At 37.8% G+C, this 15,945-nt stretch overlaps 1 protein-coding gene across 2 annotated transcripts in view; it reads left to right on the top strand.

Moving 5' to 3' along the window:
* UGGT1 (UDP-glucose glycoprotein glucosyltransferase 1) overlaps positions 1-15,945 on the top strand; it is a 117,003-nt gene that overhangs the window by 62,886 nt on the left and 38,172 nt on the right. The window contains exons 19-26 of one of the 2 annotated variants that reach the window (XM_001504931.7): positions 4,299-4,419; positions 7,090-7,188; positions 7,968-7,991; positions 8,495-8,589; positions 10,423-10,629; positions 11,397-11,528; positions 12,312-12,442; positions 15,228-15,323. In XM_001504931.7, the coding sequence (XP_001504981.2) occupies positions 4,299-4,419; positions 7,090-7,188; positions 7,968-7,991; positions 8,495-8,589; positions 10,423-10,629; positions 11,397-11,528; positions 12,312-12,442; positions 15,228-15,323 (905 nt within the window). The remainder of the gene's footprint in view (positions 1-4,298; positions 4,420-7,089; positions 7,189-7,967; positions 7,992-8,494; positions 8,590-10,422; positions 10,630-11,396; positions 11,529-12,311; positions 12,443-15,227; positions 15,324-15,945) is intronic. The other variant, XM_014732357.3, reaches the window with a different exon arrangement.

The following is a 15,945-nucleotide window of genomic DNA, read 5'->3' as shown; positions in this document are numbered from 1 at the left end:
GTTCATCTCAGTGGAGAGAGTGCCTGGGAACTTTCCTCGGCTGCTGCTTCTCGCCTTGATTGCAGGGCTGTTGGTTTTCAAGGCTCCTGCGTGGCTGAGGAGAGGGTGGATAGTAATAGGGCAAGTTAAAATTATTAAAAGTTGAAAAATCACAAAGGTTACTTTTCCTACCAAGGTTCAGCCTTTTTCTTGAATAAAAGTCCCTTGGAATTTTGCCAGCCTTTGGTTAATTTCTGGAGTTTTGAAAGTTTGACATTTTTTTCTAGTGTTCTTCATGTTCTTTTGGAAGAAAGGCTTTTTAGAAATCTGTCATTTCTGTTGAATGTCACTCTCAAATACTGTTTTAATTATCAAATAATGTTGATATAGTATTAACTCTAAGCAGAAATATATGCTTAAGAAAAATTTCATTGAAGTAAAATATATAAAGCATAAACTTTTACCATTTTGACCATTTTTAAATGCACAATCTGCGACATTAGGTACACTCACAGTATTGTACAACCGTTACCACTGTCCGTCTGCAGAACATTTTCATCATCCCAAACAGCAACCGTCTACCCATTAAACCACAACTCCTCAGTGCCTTTTCCCAGCCACTGATAACCACTGTTCTACTTTCTGTCTGTGAGTTTGCCCATTCTAGGTACGTCATGTACGTGGCATCATACAGTGTTGGTCATTTTTGTGTCTTGCTTATTTTAAGGTTCATACATATTATAGCATATATTAGAATGTCCTTCCTGTTAAGATTGAATGATGTGTATATACCACATTTTGTTTATTCGTTCATGTGTTGATGAGCACTTGGGTTGTTTCCACCTTTTGACTATTGTGGATAATGCTGCTGTGAACATTGGTTTACAAATATCTGCTCAAGTGCCTGCTTTCAGTTCTTTTGGGTATACACCTAGAAGTGGAATTGCTGGATCATATGGTAATCCTATGTTTAACATTTTGAGGAACTACTAGAGTGTTTTCCATAGCACCTGTGTCATTTTACATTCCCACCAGCACATGTTCAAAAATTACAATTTCTCCACATCCTCACCAACACCTGTTACTTTCTAATATTTTGATTATAGCTCTTCTAGTTGGTGTGAAGCGGTGTCCCATTGTGGTTTTTATTTGCATTTCCCTAAGAACTAATGAGACTGAGCGTCTTTTCATGTGCTTAATGACCATTTGTATATCTTCTTTGGAGAAGTGTCTGTTCAAGTACTTTGCCCATTTTTGAATTGAGTTGGTTTTTTTGTTGTGAAGTGTAGAAATTCTTTTTATATTTTGAATATTTATCCCTTATTAGACATATGATTTGCAAACATTTTCATCCATTCTGTTGGTTTTCTTTTCTCTTTCTTGAGGGTGTCCTTTGATGCACAAACGTTTTCAGTTTTGATGAAGTCCAACTTAACTATTTTTTCGCCTGTGATTTTGGTGTCATGTTGAAGAAATCATTGTCAAATCCAATGTCTTGAAGATTTTCCTTAGTGTTTTCTTCTAAGAATTTAATAATGTTAGCTCTTAAGTTTATGTCTTTGATCTATTTGGCATGAATTTTTGTGTGGGGTGTGAGGTCAGGGTCCTACTTCATTATTTTGCATGTGGATATCCAGTTTTCCCAGCACCATTTGTTGAAAAGATCAGAAGTATGTTTTTAGAAGAAGTTATTTATTTTATTGTGCTCATTGTCAGTGCATTCATACAAAAAAATGGTGTTGGCCAAATTCCATTTCCTGTGCCCCCATGAATAAGGATAGGTCCTAGTACTTTTGTTAAGGAATTTCTTCTTCATGGAACTGCTGCAATGAAACATGAAAACAGAGTTTATATTTGAATGAGTTTGGCTTATTTTCCAAAGGTAAGAATAGTCTAGAAGGAATGGTAATTATTTATTTCTTTGTTTAGTGAAAAAATAAAAGATAATTCAAACAATTTGGCTTTCCAACTCCATTTAAAACATTTCTTCTTCAACATTTTTGGATGTAAAAAAAGTTTTTGTTTTTCAAATACTAACTTATCTGTTGTTTAAAAGAATAATCATTTTCAAATATTATTCCTTCTTTGAATGCTAGTTTTCTCTACTTCCCTTTGTGTTGCTAGTGAGAAGTTTGGTTTGATCTAGATAAGAAAGTTTTTATTTTAAATATTATGACAAAAGTAATATTTGCTCCTGTACATATTCAGAAAATACTAAATTTGGGGAATATTAAAATATATAAAGTAAAAAGGAAAGTTCTTCCCTTTGTCTCAATCCCTAGAGAAATATTTCTCTGTGTCTCCTTGTATACTGATTTGTGTGTACTTATATGTGCATTTTTAAACTTACCTTTCTAATTGAATATATCTTAGCTTTGCATTTCTCAACATATAACTCTATCTCAACACTTTTAGATTGCCGTATGGTATTCTATTTTAAAGAATGAACAATTGGGGCCGGTCCTCTGGCTGAGTGGTTAAGTTTGCATGCTCCTCTTCAGTGGCCCAGGGCTTCACCCGTTCAAATCTTTGGCACAGACCTAGTACTGCTTGTCGGGCCATGCTGAGCTGGCGTTCCATATAGCAACAACCAGAGGCACTCACAATTAGAATATACAACTATGTATTGGGGGGCTTTGGGGAGAAGAAGAAAGAAAGAAAGACAAAAGAGAGAGAAGAAGATTGGCAACAGATGTTAGCTCAGATGCCAGTCTTTAAAAAAAAAAAATGAATGAGCAATGACTTAATCCTGTCATGTTGGACATTGCTTGTAGATTTTCTCTCTTATAAATAGTGCTCAGTGAATATTCTAATATGTATATCTTTGTACTTTTTTTTCTGAGAAATACAAGTTATTGAAATTGTGTCCAAGAGTAATGTACATTTGAAATTTTGAACTGAATTCATTATAAATTTCATATAAAGATATGATATGCAGGTGATGTGAAATTGAAAATGTGTATAAAGGTGTAAATGAAGAGAAACTTTCACCCATTCTCTCCTGTTCCCCTGTCACTCTTCTTTGCTTTCTGGAAACAATGACTCTGTGTGTGCGTATGTGTGTGTGTGTGTGTCTGTGTCTGTCTGTGTGCGTGCGCGCGTGTAGATGAGCTGCATCAAGACATGTACATTTAAAATTTTGATAGATGTTGCTAAATTGCCCTCCTTGAGCTAGTTCAGCTTTTGACTGGGGCCAGTTCAGATTTGTGACAGAGACCAAGTTGTGTGCGTGGGCTTACACCTGCACTGAGCGGTCGAGTCCTCTAAGTCTTCTGAGGTGGTCGGCTCATATGCTCATGATTAGCTTATAGTCTGAGAATTTGCGTGTGAGTTCTCTCTCTTGAGGTAAGTAGCCACAGTCGATGTCTAACTGGAAGTTTGTAGACTTGACTGTGTATATTTGATTCACATCTATCCCTCCTGAAAATCGCTTTATAATATGGCTTTGTATGAAATATTTTAAGTGTGAAAATCTTGAAAGTTTCCATATTTACACTTGGCTCTGAGATCGCCTTTATGAAGTACGAGTATTTCTATGATATGAGAGGTATAAAAGAGAAGAATAAACGGTAAGTGATTTCCCCTCCCGCTAACAACTGAGACTGGGAAATGTAGGGTTACTTAGATGCCTGAGATTGAAAAAAGCTTTGGATGGATTTTTTTTTTTCCAAGATTTTATTTTTCCTTTTTCTTCCCAAAGCCCCCCAGTACATAGTTGTATATTTTAGTTGTGGGTCCTTCTAGTTGTGGCATGTGGGACACCAGCGAAACCCTGGGCCACCGAAGCGGAGCGCATGAACTTAACCACTCGGCCACGGGGCCGGCCCCACAGGTGGATTTTATTACAAAGTGTATTAACTGTTTGAGAAAAGGCATTTCGCTTTCTTCTTTAGAGAGAAGCTCCCTTTGAGCGGATCTCAGAATGGATTTCTGCTTCTGTTAACTCTTAACTAATTTGTAGAGCTTACTTATTTCTGGGAAAGCACGGTGGTGTGCATTTCATATTTACTTCTCATTAGCTCTGTGACTTTGGGTAAGTTACTTAACCTTTCTCTGTGACAGCTTCCTCATCTTTAAAATGGATGTCAGTAATGTCTGCCTCACATTGTTGAAAGAGTTAGAGATACTGTACATAACGTGCCAAGCTGTGCTTGGCAATGATGGGGACCTATGACATGCTGGTAACTTGTGTTTTTATCTGTTACCAGTACATAAGAAGATATTATAAAGTTAATGATTTTTTAGTTCCTAATAAATTATTAGTGATCAGATTTGTTTAACACTCATCCTGCCCCCACCCTGTGTCTTATCTCCTGCAGGGTGAACTGTCGCACGATCAGGATGTGGTAGAGTACATCATGAATCAGCCAAATGTCGTTCCACGAATCAATTCGAGGATTCTCACGGCCGAGCGACAGTACCTGGATTTAACGGCAACCAGTAAGGAGCATTTCCGGAGCAACTTTGGGCTTTTTTTGATTTGTTCTTCAGAATCTTTGCATTTACTGAATTGTAGTGTTCAGAAGATAACCCACGATTGTGACACAATTTTATGTTTAAACTCATTGCACCTAAAGTTCATAATATGACCTCCTAAATTCACAGGGGTTTCCTCCAAAAGGAGAGAAATTCTTCCTGGAAAATCCTTTTTAAAAACTTTGGAAAATATTCAGTGCCTTTTAAATGTCAACTAAACAGGCATTAGATAATAAGAATAGACCTGTATTCTTGACTTTCTTACAGTCATAAAACTCTTAAGCAGCTGTCTTTTCGTCATCCTCCTTCTGGAATCAGCAGTAATGTCGACAAATATCTCAGAGTTTTACACTTGAGAACATAAGAATGCCTTTTAAAAAAATAAAGTTTCATTGAGAAATAGTGTACATACCATAAAACTCCACCTTGTAAAGTGTACAATTTTTAGTGTATTGTCAAAGTTATGCAATCATCGCTACTATCTAGTTTAGAACATTATCATCACCCCAAAAAGAAATGGTGTACCTGTTAGTAGTCACTCTCTATTTCCCCCTTCTGTCCTCTAGCAAGCACTAATCTGGTTTCTGTTTCTATGGATTTGTCTATTCTGGATATTTCATTTAATTGGAAATTCTTTGTAACTGGCTTCTTTCATTTAGTATGATATTTTTAAGGTTCATCCATATTGTAGCCTCTCTCAGTGCCTCATTCCTTTTTATGGCTGATTAATATTCCATTGTATAAGTAGTAAACACTTTGCTTGTCGATTATACCTTTTAAGAGGCAGCTGTGTTAAGCCCAGGTGTAATTTGCTCCTTTTGCCTTCCCTTGAGACTCCGAAGGCCACTTTAGCTAACAGCTGGAAATAAGATGGAGCTGTCATTAAGCGCCCAGGGAAGGTCACTGGGGAGGGAAAGACATGCAATGGTGAAGTCAAAACCATGTATATATTTGTTATTGTAGTTGAACATAATGAATGTATAGATCTATTTATGGTTGTTCCTTTATGGCACCTATCTCTAATCTACTCAAGACTGAATTCCTTTTCTTTTAGGCAGAGGAGAATGTATATATATGCTTGCATTTGAGAGAGAAAGTAGTCAGAAAGTGAGCTAAATTGTTTATTCACAGCTAGGTTTTAGCTTCTTAGCAGAAGTTTTAGTAGAGCAGGGCAAGTCTTTGTCCTGAGTTTTTATCGCTTGCGTCATTTTAAATTAAACTATAAAGAGTTATCTTTGGAGTACTCATGAGTAAGGAGCATAAAAATAGTTCCTGTTTCTGGCTGTCTTTCTTCGCTGCGTGTTGTCGTCATCAGCTCTGAAGCAGTGCTAGTCCACGGCGGCAAAGGTGCAGTCTGCTTGGTGAGCAGTTGGAGCTGTCAGTGAAGGAGCAGCTGTCATCCTCCTGACCTAGTGGTCAAAGCTCTGTCATCTTCGCTGCTCTTGGCCTTTGCTGTCCTGTGGCCTTTTTAGAAGGACACTACGTGCTTTCTCTCATCCCCTACATGATGTCGTGGCGATGTCTGTCTTGTTTACCATTGCTCTCCTTCACTGGAATATTGACTGAAAGGACAGTAGGCCCTCAGTGTGCTGTGTTGTATAAAAGGATAGGTGGATGAGTGGGTGGACAGGTGAATAGGCGGGAGGGTGGGCAAGCAGGCTGTGCTTGGAGGACAGTGAGAGAAGAATGGCATTTGTATTGGGGTGTAATAATGCAGAAGATTGGCGAGATTGCTGGAGATAGAAGGTTTATGATACCAGGCTGGAGACCGTTTTGTAGGGAGGAAGAAATTACTGGGTAGTTTAGAGCAGAGGAGTGCCTTGATGACGCTGGAGTTGTAACAAGAATGATCTGAGGGGGAAATGATTAATAAGAGCATTGCCCGAGGGCGCTAATTGGAGAACATGATTCTGGAAATGACCTTTTGTTTTTGTTAAGGTTAAAAATGTATTGTTTTGGGGCTGGCCCCGTGGCCGAGTGGTTAAGTTCGCATGCTCCGCTGCAGGCGGCCCGGTGTTTCGTTGGTTCGAATCCTGGGCGCGGACATGGCACTGCTCATCGAACCACGCTGAGGCAGCGTCCCACATGCCACAACTAGAAGGACCCACAACGAAGAATATACAACTGTGTACCGGGGGCTTTGGGGAGAAAAAAAAAAGGAAAAAAATAAAATCTTTAAAAAAAAATGTTTTGTTAGACATGAAAAAATTAAAATAGAGTTTTCTTATATTTTCTCTCCCACTTATCCCTCCCCCAATAGGATAGGGAAGAGCTTACCATGGTGGGTGAACTAAGGAAGGTAGAAATGGAGTCGGGGTTCTCTTTGAGAGCTCATTCTCCAGTTGTGAAGTGACTGGAGTGGGGATAGAATAAATTTAAACCATTAAACTGACATGTACATATATGAGAGTTATGTGAGCCATGTCCATTTTTTATTAACTTTGTGTCTTAAAATGTGATTAGTGGGGTAGGGGTTATGCTGTGAACTTGTTCAACAAACATGAAACTCATGCATTTTTTCACTCATGCATTTTTGTAAATCTTGTATTATGGTCAAATCAGATTATCAGTTGAATCTTAATATTAGATTGAACTTAGGCATGTTAATTATAAAACTGTTTCTTTTTTTTTCAGATAATTTTTTTGTGGATGATTATGCTAGGTTTACTGTCTTGGATTCTCAAGGAAAGACTGCTGCTATAGCCAATAGTATGAACTATCTGACAAAGAAAGGTAATCCATTTTAGGCTTATTTCGGATTCAGCAATTTTTTTTTTAGTATTTGCAAAAATAATTCAATCTTTAGTGTCTGTTGGGAAAGATTCCATCATTTCCTTTATTAATTATTTCTTATAATGATTTGAATCGAGAAAACACTGGTTTAAAATTTAATTCTTGATATATTTTTGAAAATTCAAATGTTATCTTTATATTTTATATTAAATATTAAAATCAACAGAAAAAAATTGTCATGGTTCAAAATGGAAAAGCATTTATGATGTAAAAATGGGTTAATGGATTGAAAATTGATTTGATTTGCCTCTTCAGTGACAACATTGGGTTAATTTTTTTTAGGGTTTATAAGATAAACTTGGTTCTAGGAATCCTTTAAGTTTTTAAACTGAATTTTATGTAGAGTTATTTATTTAAGTTAAAGTTGTGTGAAATGATATCCTTTTAATGGCAGACAGAAGCTTTTCCCCTCTGGTCACATAGTAAGTGTGTCAAAGCACTGAGTGTCATTTTAGGCAGCTGTACATTTTATCCCACTGTAGTCTTCTCTCAGAGAGAATTTCTGTTTTCCCAGATGTATGTAAGTACAGGCAGTTGCTCCATTTGGTTCCTCAAAGAGATTGCTTCTGAGGGGCACTGGACCATTGCTCTATCACTCATGAGACAGAGGAGCAGAGAGCATGTTAGGCATTACTTAAAATTTTGACTCTTATAGTAGGCATGAACTATGGAAATGACATTTTCTTTTCTTCTACTCTTTTTCCTTTACCTTTGTCCAGGAATGTCCTCCAAGGAAATCTATGGTAACTTGAAACTTCAGAATGTTCTATTCCTTTTCTTAATTATCTTATGTGGTTTTAGGCACCATTGTGATTCAGAATTTATTGACACTTTATTTTGATGTTTCTGGAACATGTGGGTAACAGTGGATAATTTACCAGTTCAAATAAACTTTGTATAAGTGTTTGCAAAGAATTGTATTTCAGAAAGTTACAAGTTAATGTGAGTAAAGACTGTAACGTTACCCACATGTTCAAAGGCTCTTTTTCATTTTACATACTGGCAGATGCTCAAACCATAGTAGAATTGATAAGTGCATGCTCCTAGTTTGTAATTAAGCCACATGGGAAGTTGCACTGCTTCCTTTCTAGTAGAGAAGTTTTACTACTTTTGCTTTGTATCTTTATTAAACTATTTTCTTATTTTTTGCATGGTTTTCAGAAATTATTTGGCTTAACAACAATATTGAAACATAGAATGTGATTTTTTTCCTTCCAACTCCTTAAGTTGTTTTTGTTTTCTACAGATGATTCTTTTATTAGGCCAGTAACTTTTTGGATTGTTGGGGATTTTGATAGCCCTTCTGGAAGGCAATTATTGTATGATGCTATTAAACATCAGGCAAGTATCACAGCTTATTCTGTACTTTGTTCGAGGCTGCCGTTGTCCTCATGGGCATCTGTGTGCTGATAGTACTCTTCTGGGCGGGGAGGTGGGAGTCCTGCTTTCTTAGCACTTGAGGGAAAGGAGCATTGTTTCTACAGAGGTCTGCCACCTAGTGAGAAAAGAAAGAAGACTGCTATATTCTGGCTTTATTTAAGGGAATAGATTCTTTTAGAGAAAAAATTAGTGAGATCCTCATCACAGACAAATTTTTATTGCATGACTGTTTGTGTTCTTGCTGCAGAGATGCTACAAAGATCACGTTGTGTATTTATGGGAGAGGCAGGGTCTTTACATTGAAAGAGGCCCAGATGCGGGGGAAATACCCTGCAGACACGTTAGTGTGCATATAATAGAAGTAGATCTAGGCACACAGAGGGGCACACACACAGATGGTCTGAAAGATGCAACACAGAAATCGTAGAACTTGCGTGAATGGCCCTGGCGAATGGTTGAGAAGAAATTGACTCTTCTGGAGAGTGTCGTTGTCAGAAAATGAGATGTTACAATTCCTTTTCTTGTGCAATTTTCGATTGGATCTTCATCCACATTTTACACCCCTCTTATGTCCCCTTGCCACCCTGTGTCCCAAAGAGGCTTACTGAGATACTGAAATAGGTGATTTCTGAGTGCCTTTATTGTCTAAGGAAACAGACTAGATGCGTTGGTCAATTCCAAGTTAAATCAAGGTGAAGGAAAGTGGATAGATATGCGGCAGTCAGATTTATAAATGATCCGAGTGGTGGGAGAGTGGGAGAACAGGGAGGGAGAATTGAATTTTTTAAATAATTATTTTAATTTAAGGGAAGTACAGGTTCAGAAGAAGTGCGTGAATCACAGGATAACACAGTGTCACAAAATGAACACACCTGTGTGACCACCATTCAGGTCAAGAAACAGAGAACGATCAGATTCTTGAAAGCCCTCCCCTGCATGTGGCCCCATCACTACCCCCTTCTGTTCCCCCTTCTCACACTGTAGAATAGGTTTGCCTGTTTTTACTTTATTTAAATGGAATCTTATAATATGTATTTCTTGTGTGTAGTTTCTTTACTCAACATTTTTGAGATTTATCCATGCTATTACAGGTAGTGGTAGTTCTTTTTATTGTGTGGTATTGTATCATGGCTGTACCACAAAGTTTTGTTTGCTTGGTTATTTAATCTGTTTGATGGACGGACAATCGCATTGTTTCTGCTTTGGGGCTTCTGAAGAATGCTGCTATGAATATTCCTGTATGTGTCTTTGGATACACATAAATATGAATTTCTCTTGCTTATGTTCTTGGTATAAGCAGTTTTTTGGGTTTGTGGGTCCCAGATATCTTCTCCCATGTGGATTCTTATCTTTTTACCCAGGGAGAGATTAATTTTTACTAGAAATCTGGAAAGGCCATGTGAACAAAAGAAAGGTTTGAGCAAAGACCTGAAGAGTGGTTGAGACTTAGGGAAGGGAAGATGGGTTGTAGTGGGGCTCGCATGCCAACGTGAGGCATGACAAGTACTAGAAGAATACAGAATGCACCGGGGAGACACAGGGCTGTGTATTGGATGGATGCTCTGTTTACAGGGATGGTGAGAATGGAGTTGGAAAGGTAGGCTAGGGGCCAGTTCATGGGGGGGTTCCAATGCCTGACTGCAGCATTTTAATTTTTTCTCTATGCAGAGGAGAACTACCAAAGACTTTTAAGAGAAGTATCATTTGCTGCTTATGGAATATGACTGGTGTTAATGCCACTTTTCAAGTTCAAAATATCTACCATATAACTCTTATTTCCCATTTTGTAAATAGAAATCCAGTAACAATGTTAGAATAAGCATGATCAATAATCCTAGCGACGATGTAACTTATGAGAACACTCAGATCTCCAGAGCAATCTGGACAGCTCTGCAAACGCAGACCTCCAACTCTGCTAAGAACTTCATCACAAAAATGGCCAAGGAGGAGACTGCAGAGGCCCTGGCTGCAGGAGCTGACATTGGGGAGTTCTCTGTTGGGGTAAGTCTCTGTGCGTTGCGTGACGCTGCCTCCTTCTGTTATTTACAACAGAAGTTCGCCCCCAGGGCCTGCCGTGTCCTGTCCCTGATCAGGATTTGTGATTCTAGTTCTGAGTCTCAGAATTTATTTTTAAGTTGGAAGAATCTCTCTAAGAAGAAATAATTCTGCCACATTCCCTTTATTACTTTTAAACTTGGTAGGTTTCAAGATGTGCGTGATATGAGTTTATGTATATTTTAAGCACAAAGCCATTTATTTTGTATAGTTTTTAAAGAATAGACAATATTTGATTTATTTATGGAGCAGAAAACTGAGATTTAAGTCACTCAATGAGTTGGACGCTTCTGTGTTCTTGATGTGTTTTTAATGTTGATTCATTTATATACTATGTACTTTTGACTAAGTGTTTTGTAGTTTTAAAATTTCTTATAAAATGATGAATATACTTGATGTTTCAGTTAGAAAAAAGGCTCTCACTTGAAGTGAGCAAGACTTTAAAATGCAGAATGAAGGTATCATGAACAGTAGTTCGGCAATTGAACAATCACATAAAAGACTTGTTCAAGGAAATAAGCATTATTTGATAAGTGGGATGGTGGGGGAAAATGGGAGGGAGAGTAGAGAATGGAGACATCGTAATGTTAATTATTAAAATTAGTTACTACTTTCCACTAAAAGAGGATTTTATGATTTATTCATTATGATTATACGTTTTTCTGGTTTACTTAATAACAATTACTTTTCCTTAATAACAATTACTTTCCTAGGGCATGGATTTCAGTCTTTTTAAAGAGGTCTTTGAGTCTTCCAAAATGGATTTCATTTTGTCTCATGCCATGTACTGCAGGGATGTTCTGAAGCTGAAGAAGGGACAGAGGGCGGTGATCAGCAATGGAAGGGTGAGGATTTTGTCCTGAGACAAGCTTGCCTTCCAGTTAGATCAGTGAGCAGTCTGACAGCGTTCTCCTGGAGCTAGCACGCTCTTCAGACAGAGCCGCTCTGTCTCCAAAGGTGATTAGGGCTTCTGCAGTGCTGATGATCATTTCTACTCTCCTATTTCAAAGGAAGTTTACTCATTTGACATAAATGTCCTGTGTGAGACCTTCCTGCTGTTTAACTTTGTCCTGCCACTGCGTTAGGTGGTGAGAATGTGGTGGCTCTTGGAATGTGGATCAATAAGGCCTTTGATACATGAAGTGTTCATCCCCCGTGGCGACCGTGTTATAATTTGTGCAGTCTACATGAATTTAATGGGTTCAGACGTAGACTATTTCGTAAATATCTGCAGCCGCTGAAATGAGACTTGGTGGACACACCAAAGTTTAAACTCTTAGCGTTTAGAGTAAAATCTCTGATATCTATCCCTACGTCTCTATTTTGGCTTTATTATTTATATTCAGTGAGAATAATGAAAACTGTGTTGCTATTTTGTTTACTTCAGAGTCTGCTTACTGTAAAAATATTATAAAGTATATAAGTCTACACTCTGTGTCGTCAAGGAATTCATAAGTAAATAAGTAACTATGAATTGATGTGGGTTTTATTTTTACTCTCTTCATTAATTTTGTGTAGACATGAACAGGTTGAGTCTTTGAAGTGACTGGTTTATAAGATGGCCTGAGGACAGCAGAGGCTGTTCTGGCCTGCTGATCCAGCACTGACCACCCTGCTCTTCTTCGCAGATCATTGGGCCACTGGAGGATAGTGAGCTCTTTAATCAGGATGATTTCCACCTCCTAGAAAATATCATCTTAAAAACTTCGGGACAGAAAATCAAATCTCATATTCAACAGCTTCGGGTGGAAGAAGATGTGTAAGTTTTGCCACACAAGAAATTAATTATGTCAGAGTCCATGTCATAGGGGCTATATTAATTGGACTTTCCTCATGCAGCCTACTCCAAGATGTTTTATTTCCAGCTGTAAAATATAATAATGCTCTTCAAGTATTTGTTTATGCTTCTGTTGAAACAAGTTAATTTATTTTGTAGCCAACTATTTAAAGAACTTAATTAGTTCTCTCCATTTTTTTTTTTAACTTTTGATTGTGGAAAATTTCAAACATATGCAAAAGTAGAGGGGTGAGTTGGAATACTTAAGTAACCTCATTATCTCTTTAATTACCCTTCAGTTTTATTTTGTTCAGGGAAGGAAAGGCAGGTCAAATGCTTCTTTTCCTTTATTTACTAGTTTGGAATAGTGAGTTGTTTCCCTTGCATCTCCAAAGGTGATGATGAGTTAGTTATCGTTGGTTTTTTATTTTTATTCTTTCAGTGTTATTATTAGCTAATATATTTTAGTAAGTTATTTCTCAATGGAAGAAAATAAATTATTTGGCTGGTCCATATACCTGCTGTGTAACTGGAGCCCATAGTCATATACACATGGTTTCTGCATTGAATATCAAATGAATATGTGGTTGGAGGATGTATTTTTGTGTTTAGGTTTTTGAGGAACCATCCATATCTTTTTCCACAGAGGTTGTACCATTTTACTTTCCTGCCAGTAGTGAGTAAGGGTCCTGATTTCTCCACACCCTTAACACTTGCCGTTTTCTGTTTTTTGAAAATACCCATTCTAATTGGTATGAAGTAGTTTCTCCTTCTGGTTTGAGTTGTACTTCCCTAATGATTAGTGATGTTGAGCATCTTTTCATGAGCTTATTGATCATTTGTATATCTTTGGAAGAATATCCAAGTCCTTTGCTCATTTTGAATTGTTTGTTTATTTTTTTGCTGTTGAGTTGTAGGAGTTCCTTATATATTCTGGTTATCAATCCCTTACCAGATATATGATATGCAGATATTTTCCCACTTTGTGGATTGCCTTTTCACTCTCTTGATACTGTCATCTTTCATGCATAGTTGGAGGATATAAAATTTTAATGTTCTGAGTTTCTCCATCTTTTTCATATACCATCCTGCTGCAGGGTTCAAGATGCAGGTCTTAGTGGAGTGTTGACTTTGATAGCTGCCGAAGTCTTGTGTGATATGGGAAGGAATCTTTTTTGCTCTCAGCCAATACTAGGGCTACCAATACAGAGGTTCCCTCCTACCTCAGTGACTCTTGAGTGGTGCCCCTTGTTCCGGCCTATCAAACACTTCCCTGATGCAGGCCAGGAGGTCCTCCATGCCTTGAAGCCACCATGTCATGGGCATAGACTTGGTGTGGTGTGCCCTTGGATCACTCCTCTCTCTGGAGGCTTTGTGGGGAGCCCCTTGGAGTCTTTGTGGACTATACAATTGCCAGATTATGCACAAAAGACTTGCCTTTCAACAACCAGAGATGGCTCTGGGTCTGTCCTGGGTGAATTGAGGGAAATATGGTAGTCATGGGGCTGTCAAAAGATTGATGGTAAAACTGTTAGGCTTCTTAGAGTTACCTTGCCTGCCTAGGGTTTTCATTAGTGCCAGCGCGGCTCCACCTTGGGGAGGCCCCCCTGTGACAGCCACAGCTTCGATTCATGCCCCATACCTGCAGCCAGGAGGCCATCCTCAGCTTTCTGCAGCTCAGCTGCAGGCTCTTGGTTCCTGGTGCTTCAGGAGCCTGTAGGGAGTTCCTTGTTTGCCTCTTCTCCCCAGTCCACACGGCCAGGTTTTGTGGCAGTGTTGACACATCACAGGAAATGGCCTGTATCACATGTATTCAGAGTTAGTATTGAGAAGTACCAAAAGAGGCGATTTGATATAGTCGTTTCCTTCAGTGAGAAAAAGTATAGGCTTGATTCCAGGTCAAATAAGTCCACAAGTGCTCTTTGAGAATTCTTAGAATTTAGTCCTCGGTTCAACGGATTAGTGCGTTTTTTTCAGTCTTATGATTTAGTTCAAGATCTTCTTCAGTTAGAAATCCAGAAGAGGGGGGGAAAGCAGAATTGCTTTTCTAAGTTGTTCACTGCAGTGTTGATTGTAACAGTGAAATAGGAGACAATCTAGATGTTCAATGTATATCCATAATATAATATTATGTAGTCGTTGCAAATATTGAAGGACCCCATATTTATTAGCCAACAAAAAGATGTTTATAATACACTGTTAAATGAAAAATCAGGTTACCAAATAATATAATCCTACTTTTATATATATATATGTGTGTTGTGTATATATATATATATATTTAAAATATAGAAGAATCATGAACCAAAATGTTATCAGTGCTTATTTCTTAATAACGGTATTGGGTGTATCTCTGTTTTCTCTTTGAATTTTTTTTCCGGTGAGTTGTTACTCCAGTACTCATAAGAAGTAATAAAGTTCTTCAGAAGAGGATGAGGGAGAATGTAAATAGCACTCAGCGACAGTGTGTGTGGGCCAGGCCCTGAGCCAGGTGCTTCCCCTGTTGAGCCAGTGCAGGCTTTACAAGAGCCGCGCGAAGTAGGGTGATCTCCGTTTCACATATGGAAAAGCCAGTACCTTCCCCAAGGTTATGAAACTAATCAGTTACAAAATCAGTACTTTTTCTCATGCCTATTAGTACAAAGTTCATGCTTTCTTTAAACCATCTTGTTCGGCGTTCAGTACTTAGGCTGATTACGTTATGTTCAGCAATTATTGGAAAAACCTTCAGTTAAAGAGATGCTAAATTTTCACCTTCATCTTTCAGGGCAAGTGACTTGGTAATGAAGGTGGATGCTCTCCTGTCAGCTCAACCAAAAGGAGATGCAAGAATCGAGTACCAGTTTTTTGAAGACAGACACAGGTATAGAATTAACGTTGAATTTGTGCATATTCTTGGACATTAAACTCAAGGTTGGCTTTACCTGGGCTCCTTTATTTTTCCATATAAAATGTGTATATAAGTTCTTATAGGAAGGAAAATTTGTCTCATGTGCAGTTTTAGATATATTCATATGTAAAATTCATATACTGATTTCAGTTGCATAAAAGTTGACATTTATTTCTAAATAAATCTGCACTAGTTCTGAATGCACCCTTTTAGAAAACAGCATTTAATGAAGCAAGTTAGTTGTAATTTTCTGCCAGTCAAGAATAAACGGAAGTTGTTAGAGCACTTGTCTCCTTCATCTTTTATTGAAAACTGCTTTGTTTTCAATAAAATAAAAATAAGTTTAGCATTATGAGAAAGTCCTTGCCTTTTGTTTTCCAGTTTTTTTATTTTGAAAATTTTCAAACCTAGATAATAGTTGAAAGACTATTTCACTGAACACTCAAATATCTTTAAGCTAGCTTCCCAATTGGGAGTGCTATGCCACGTCTATCTGTCGTCTGTATGTGTGTGTGTGTATGAACGTGTATGTGTCTGTAGAGTGTGTATGATGTATATCTATGTTTTTGTACAAACATACCCGCACTCACATTTT

This window comes from Equus caballus, chromosome 18 (assembly GCF_041296265.1).
Source record: "Equus caballus isolate H_3958 breed thoroughbred chromosome 18, TB-T2T, whole genome shotgun sequence".
NCBI lineage: Eukaryota > Metazoa > Chordata > Mammalia > Perissodactyla > Equidae > Equus > Equus caballus.
The sequence above is the reverse complement of the archived record's forward strand: the minus strand, read 5'-3'. Positions and strand labels throughout refer to the sequence as shown.